At 37.9% G+C, this 7,411-nt stretch overlaps 1 protein-coding gene across 1 annotated transcript in view; it reads left to right on the forward strand.

Moving 5' to 3' along the window:
• DCHS2 (dachsous cadherin-related 2) overlaps nt 1-4,477 on the forward strand; it is a 130,631-nt gene extending 126,154 nt beyond the window's left edge. Inside the window, 2 exon segments of the mRNA XM_029950767.1 lie at nt 429-432; nt 1,221-4,477. Coding sequence (XP_029806627.1) covers nt 429-432; nt 1,221-3,835 — 2,619 coding nt within the window. The 3' untranslated portion in view covers nt 3,836-4,477.
• The last annotated feature ends 2,934 nt before the right edge of the window (nt 4,478-7,411 follow it).

The following is a 7,411-nucleotide window of genomic DNA, read 5'->3' on the forward strand; positions in this document are numbered from 1 at the left end:
ATGCACAGTGCTCAGATGACATCAGCTGCTGTCCTGGCCACAGCCCCTCAGAGTGAATGAGGTAGTTCCTCTGAGCACTCTATCTGAGTAACATGTTCACTTGACATGTGTTATCAATAAACTTTGCAGTTAAGATATTGATTAGGATGTTTTTATTATTTTTATTATTTTTTTGAGAGAGATAGAGCGTGAACAGGGGAGGGGCAGAGAGAAAAAGAGACACAGAATCCGAAGCAGGCTTCAGGCTCTGAGCTAGCAGTCAGCACAGAGCCTGATGTGGGGCTTGAATACATGAACTGTGAGATCATGACCTGAGTTGAAGTCAGATATTCAAGTGACTGAGCCACCCATGTGCCCCAGATTAGGATATTTTTAAAACACTGAATGTTATGAGATTAATTTAGTTCATGGTGGGACCCTAATTACAGATTTGTATATTTAAAAAAACATGTTAAATAAAGTTTATTAAATATATTTCATCAATAAGAGGAAAATCCAGTTGCTGAATTAACAAAAAGCCTTGGAAAAACACCCTTATAACTAAGCAATAGTTGAAACTTGGCATTATCATATCTGTTACCTTTATTTGACTTGACTGAATGTCAATCAGTATTTCCAGAATAAATACCTTTATACTAGAATATCTCTATACATGTGTCTATTGGTAGCAGAGTGGAGTATACACTTTTCCAAATAAGAAAAATTTTCTTAAAAAAAAAATAGTAATGAAGGGCACCTGGGTGGCTCAGTCAGTTAAGTGTCTGACTTTGTCTCAGGTCATGATCTCATGGTCATCAGTACAAGCCCCAGGTCGGGCTCTGTGCTGACAGCTCAGAACCTGGAGCCTGTTTCATATTCTGTCTCTCTCTGCCCCTTCCCCAATGCATTGTCTTTCTCAAACATAAACAAACATTAAAAAATTAAAAATAGTAATGGAACAGCTTATTATACAAAAGTAAAATTAAGAGACATTTGTGGCAAAGACATCTTCAAATAGCACATATATTTAATACAGTGAATTCCAGGTGTATTACTTCTGGATCTCAAGTGGTACAAAAGTATAAAAATAAGGATTTAACATTTCTATTTGGAATTACTCTTGTGACTTAAATAACAAATATAGCAAATGAATAAACAGTAAAATTTGTTAAATATTTGCAGACAACTGGCTCATGAACATTTAATTTCACAGCCTTGAAATGCTATGTCTTGTTTTTCAGGCACAATATTTACTAGCAATCCTCTATTACTTCTGGATAAAAAATCAACAATCCGGTTTCTTGTTGAAGCCAGTGATGGTGGAATTCCTGACCTGAGTGCTCTTACCTTAGTAGAAGTAGAAATACAAGATATGAACAATTATGCCCCTGAGTTTGCGGTAGAATATTATAACCTTAGCTTGAGTGAAGATGCTCAAATTGGAGGCACGCTTCTCACGTTTTCGACCATGGACCATGACTGGACCCGAGAAAACACACATGTTGATTATTCTATCATCAGTGGTAATTCACAGAATAATTTCCATGTAGAAACTAGTTTCATTCATTCAGAATATCCTTATAAGCAGGTTGGTTATCTGGTGTTGCTTCATGGTCTGGACAGAGAAGCAGCTGCCAGTCATAACCTTGTCATCCTGGCATCTGACCAAGGCTTCCCTCCATTGAGCTCTACAGCCATTGTATCAATAGAAGTACTTGATGTCAATGATAATCCACCCAAATTCAACAGTCTGAAATATCATGCCCATGTCAAGGAAAGTACCCCTCTAGGGAGTCACATCACTGTTGTCTCTGCTAATGACCAGGATGTGGGTCCACATGCTGAAATCATCTACCACATAATCTCTGGAAATGAGAAAGGGCATTTTCACTTGGAAGAAAAAACTGGAGTTCTTTATTTGATTAAACCTCTGGATTATGAAGAAATGACAAAATTCACTTTAACTATTCAAGCTTCAGATGAAGAGAGGAAGCATTTTTCTTTTGCTGTCGTGTTCATCAATGTCCTGGATGATAATGACCATGCACCTCAGTTTATGTTCTCCAGCTTAAATTGTGTTGTTCCTGAAAATGTGCCTGTTTTCTCCACCATATGTTCAGTAAATGCTTTAGATTTTGATGCAGGTCCTTATGGAGAATTGACCTACTCTATCTCATCGCCCTGTTCCATCATTCATGGGCTGCCTCGTGATCATGATCCCTTCCTCATTGACCCATTAACAGGGGATATTCACACTAAGCAAGTCCTTGACTATGAAAATGACAACAAATACTGCCTCACAGTTCAGGCAAAAGACAAAGGGGATTCAGCAGCCTCTTTAATGGTTTGGGTGGATATTGATGGGATAGATGAGTTTGAACCCATTTTTACTCAAGATCAATATTTTTTCAACCTTCCAGAAAAGAATAAAGCAAGACAGTTGATTGGCAGAGTGGAAGCATCAGATGCAGATGCTGGTATTGACGGAGTTATTCTTTACTCTTTGGAAACTCCATCTCCTTTCTTTTTAGTAAATAAAACCAATGGAAATATTTATTTGACTAGAGCGTTTCCCCTGATAAGAAGTCAAATCCGTGAACAGGACACCATTGAAATGAAAATAATCGCTCATAGTCCAAAACCAGACTCCAAGTTTACATTTTGTACTGTTTTTGTAAATATGTCTTCTTTCTCAGAAGGACAACACTCAGTAATAGGTAGCAGCTTTTCAATCAGCCTCACAGTCTCCTTTTTAGTGTTTCTGATACTCATCTTGATACTAATTGTATTGATTTTAAGACATAAACAAAAAGACACAACAAACAATTATGAAGAAAAGAAAACCTCATCCTCTTTAGATATCAATTTGAGACTGACCACAGATGGCAGCATTCTCAAGCCCTACCAAAAAGCTAATGAATGCCATAATGAGGCCGTGCCTGTGGACTCCATGCCTGAGTGGTTGAGTTTAATAAGTATCATGGAGAAGGACATTGTGAATCTGTGCAGGCACTCAAACTCCAGTGGCCACTGTTCCGTGGAAGGAGAAAGTGCAGAAGATAAGGAAATCCAGAGGATAAATGAGCATCCTTACAGAAAGGACTCTGGCTCAGCTCTGAGTGATCGGGAATCCAGAGTCCCAGACTCTGGAATCCCAAGGGACTCAGATCAGCTCTCCTGCTTGTCTGGAGAAACCGATGTGGTCGTCACTGCTGAAACAGCAGAAAGCAGCCATACATTTGAGGAGGATCAAGAAGGCTGTGGTACAACCTATGTTCAAAGTATTGTGTTACCCCAGACACTAAAGAAGAGAGAGATAAAAGAGAACATCCTGGCTGATGTCAGGAAAGAGCTCATATTTACAGCAGAGGTTCAGGAAGCAAAGTGTGCAGCTCTTTCCCCCCAGAGAACCTCTGATCATGATATGAGAGGCAGCTACCATTGGGATAATCTCCTCAGTTGGGAACCCAAGTTCCAACCTCTTGCCTCGGTATTTAACGATATTGCAAAACTAAAGGATGAACATTTACATACACCTGGCATTCCAAAAGAGAAATCTTTAGTTATTCCACCACCTTTGATAACAGCAGTAGCCCAGCCTGGGATTAAAGCAGTTCCACCAAGAATGCCAGCCAGAACCCCAGGGCAAGTGCTTCAGAAATACCTACACTCCCCCCTTCCCTACCATCTCAGTTCTCTGCCAGAAGCCACAACCCCCAGCTTTTCACCATCTCTTTTCCTGCTGACCTCACAGACCCCTGGCAGGACCCCACTGTTTTCAGATGGGGAATCATTAGGAACACATCTAAGTGGTACATGCCATGAACTTAAAGCAGAAGATGAAGTTCAAATATAACATTATTGTGATGTCAAGCACCTGCTCACCATTGGTCATGAATGGTTGAACAAGACATTCTTAGGCTAACTCCTTCAGATTGGCTACAACGTAGTGAGGGATTTCAGAACCTCCTCATTTAAGTTTCTCAAATTTCTTCCAGCCTTAATGAAAAGTTACCCCCTCCTTTAACCTTTATGTTTTGCTCTCAGGACTCATGTTTGTATATATAACTAGTGTATATTCTGTCATTGGTTTTCTGGATGGTTAGATCTCCAAAAGACACAATGAATTTTACTGACTGCCAAAATGTTTATGTGAAAATATATGGAAATAAGTATAGTGCAGTCTGGTGACATTATTGATGATTATACTGCTATATCTAAAATAAATTAGTAAAGACTGAATAAGGAATGAGTATAGTACATAAAAATAATGGAAAGGAGAAATAAGAAAACTATTCTTGATTAAACGAACCAGAAATGCATGTTCTTGATAGAGGGACAGGATGATAAAAGCAATAAGTATATGGTGACTGCCACTTAAGACATATTTCCTTGCCATTCTTTATAAATACAGTGACAATTTTTTTTCAATGCTCTGTCTTATAACATGGTACAGGTATACACATTAAATTTTGAAAATTTGTATTTGTAGATATTTCTTCATTTTATTTTCTTTGAGATACAGTAACTTTTGGTATGAAATAATTTATCCATTCAGTGTTACTTTTCAAAGTTTGCATAGATAAAATTATGTTATTAGCTAATAATAAATTTCATAGAGTAATTTAGCAATATATTTTTAAATGAAGATTTTTATATAAATATTTCTACTATAAAAGTTAAGAATGGATGTCAGAAGTCTCTCTTCCACTTGTTCATATTCATGTTTAGCTTTAAATGTCATTAGACAGAGTAGTTTGGAAACATGATTAAAATAATTGTTTTATACAGCTACTGTTTCAGATATATAGCGGTGTTATGTGGTGCTTACGTGTAATCCTATATATCCTTCTCTCTGGTGAGCCTGAGAATCTGTCAGAGATTCTTATCCCTTCCAGGAAAGCAGAGAGCATGCTGCTGCTGTGGTCCAGAAGCCATCCATGGTAGGCAACATGGCCAGGGATTGGGATAAGAGTTTAGGATCCAATGTTAAGTCTAGAAGACATCTGATATGGTTTTCTTTTTTTAATTTTTAATGTTTATTTTTAAGAGAGAGGGAGACAGAATTTGAAGTGGGCTCCAGGCTCTGAGCTGGCAGCATGGAGCCCAATGCAGAGCTTGAACTTATGAACTACAAGATCATGACCTGAGCTGAAACTGGATGCTTAACCACCTGAGCCACTCAGGGGCCCCTGCTATGGTTTTCTGAATAGTTAGTGTGAGCTTCTGCTGTAGAAATATTTCCTTTATATTTTTCAATAGGCCTCATGTATAAAATAACGTGAGATACTTCTCTTAACTGGAAAACATTGCAGGATGCCCTGTTTGAGATCTGGTTTTGTACGTAAATAATTCTAAGACTTTCTATGCTGATTTTATTAATTCTATATCTGCTGACTCTTAGATCAAGAGCAAGTATATAAAACCACACCATAAGTTATATAAAACATGCAGGGTTTTGGATGAGCCTAGACTCCTAGGGAAAGTCATTTAATCAGGGAACACTTAAAGGATGGATGCATGTTTCTCCTTTTTTCATGGCATGCAGGGAAGACGATTTCATGGTTTTCCTAAAAAACATTAATCATTTTAGTGTTCCAATATTTATTCTCTCCTTGACGTCCTTCAAAAGATTACTTTGAGCATACAAAAGAAAACCTATACTGATTTTTTTCCTAATTATATATGGAAGTGTTGTTTTGTAACATTTATTTCTAGGAAAGAAAAACATTGTGTTGTTTTGTAACATTTATTTCTAGGAACCAAAAACATTGTGTTGTTTTTAAACAGGTTCTTTATTTACTTATGTTTAAAAAGAGTCAGCCATCTATTCCGAGTCATTGGCCTATGATATATTGCCCATTCCGGACATAATTCTGCATTTTTCTAGACATTTAATAAAACCAGAAGACATGAAGTATTTAGAGCTATTCCTTACCAATATCTAGTGGATTTTTAATTGATTACTTTATTATACTGCATTCAGTGCCACACGGCCACCAAACCACTGCTGCTAGTGGTGTTAAAACTGAAAACGTGAACACATTGGCTAAGTGTTGGCAATAAATCATATGTCGGCCCTTTCAACTTGAGTGCTTTTTTCCTAAGTAAACAATATAATTTGTATAGTTTTCCTTCAAGTTTAATATTAACTTGCCTCATATGTTCTGTGTTACTTTGCTGATCTACACACCGGCTTTAGCACTCTGGAGGGGGTACAGAACTTGTTAGTGGAAAATCATATTAAGCCCCAAATTCATAAGCTATAAAATAAAAGACAGTTGTCTCTTGTGGAATTTTGGCTGCCTGAAATTCTGGACTTTCTTGTTGGCAGCCTTAGAAATACTGGTGTAAATCAGTACCAAATGGATATCAAAATTCCATGTCCTAGTAGTAATCATTGAATTGGCCTCCAAAACAGATTTCTGGGCAAAGAAAGGGAAAAAATGCTGTATCTTCAGGGATTTGGTCATTTAACTGTTTTCTAACAATATTAAAATGTCCTATAAACTACTGCCCGCCTTTGTGGACACATACCTACCTGGTCTGTGATCGCTGTCTGGCTGAGAGGGTCATGCTTCTCATCCTCAGTTTCAGAGCCCTCCTTGCTGTGTTTTCCAGAATGAGGGATGAAAATTAATTATTAACTTTAAAAGTTTTTTTTTAATGTTTATTTTTCAGAGAGTGAGAGACAATGCCAACAGGAGAAGGGCAGAGGAGAGAGGGAGACACGGAGTCCAAAGCAGGCTCCAGGTTTTGAGCTCTTAGCACAGAGCCAGATGTGGGGCTTGAACCCATGAGCTATGGGATTCATGACCTGAGCCAAAGTTGGATGCTCAACCAATTGAGCTACCCAGGTGCCCCCAAAATTATTAATTTTCAAACTATTTCCATCCAAACAGGTTTTGTTACTTTTGTTTTGTCTTCCCATTTTACATGTACCTTAACATTAAAAAAAATATAAAACACAATCAAAAGGATCTAAGATGATGATCTACTTCAAAGCACTACTTCAAAGATCTCCTTCAAAGGTACGTGGAGTGAATATGGTTAGTGGATTTTCACATGATATTATGGATAAACTCACTGGATTTATCTTCACACCATATTTTGGTTGAGCTCCAAAGTATGTAGCACCATCTGTTTGGTCATAGCTAATGAGAGGATGGAAAATCATTCTGTCCAAGAAGAATACCAACATCAGTGAAGCTGTAGCTTTGCTTATGATCAAAACTGGACATCCAACCTAAGTCACTGGAGGTAGGTTATGCCCACTATAGGGGCGGAAGGAGAAAGATCAAAGAGGAAATAGAAGACTGAATCTGAGGTGCGTCCAGGTGACTCAGTCAGTTGAGTGTCTCTGATTCTTGACTTTGGCTCAGGTCATGATCTCCTGGTTCATGGGATAGAGCCCTGCATCAGGCTCTGTGCT

The sequence above is a fragment of the Suricata suricatta genome, chromosome 1, assembly GCF_006229205.1.
Source record: "Suricata suricatta isolate VVHF042 chromosome 1, meerkat_22Aug2017_6uvM2_HiC, whole genome shotgun sequence".
NCBI classification, from domain to species: domain Eukaryota; kingdom Metazoa; phylum Chordata; class Mammalia; order Carnivora; family Herpestidae; genus Suricata; species Suricata suricatta.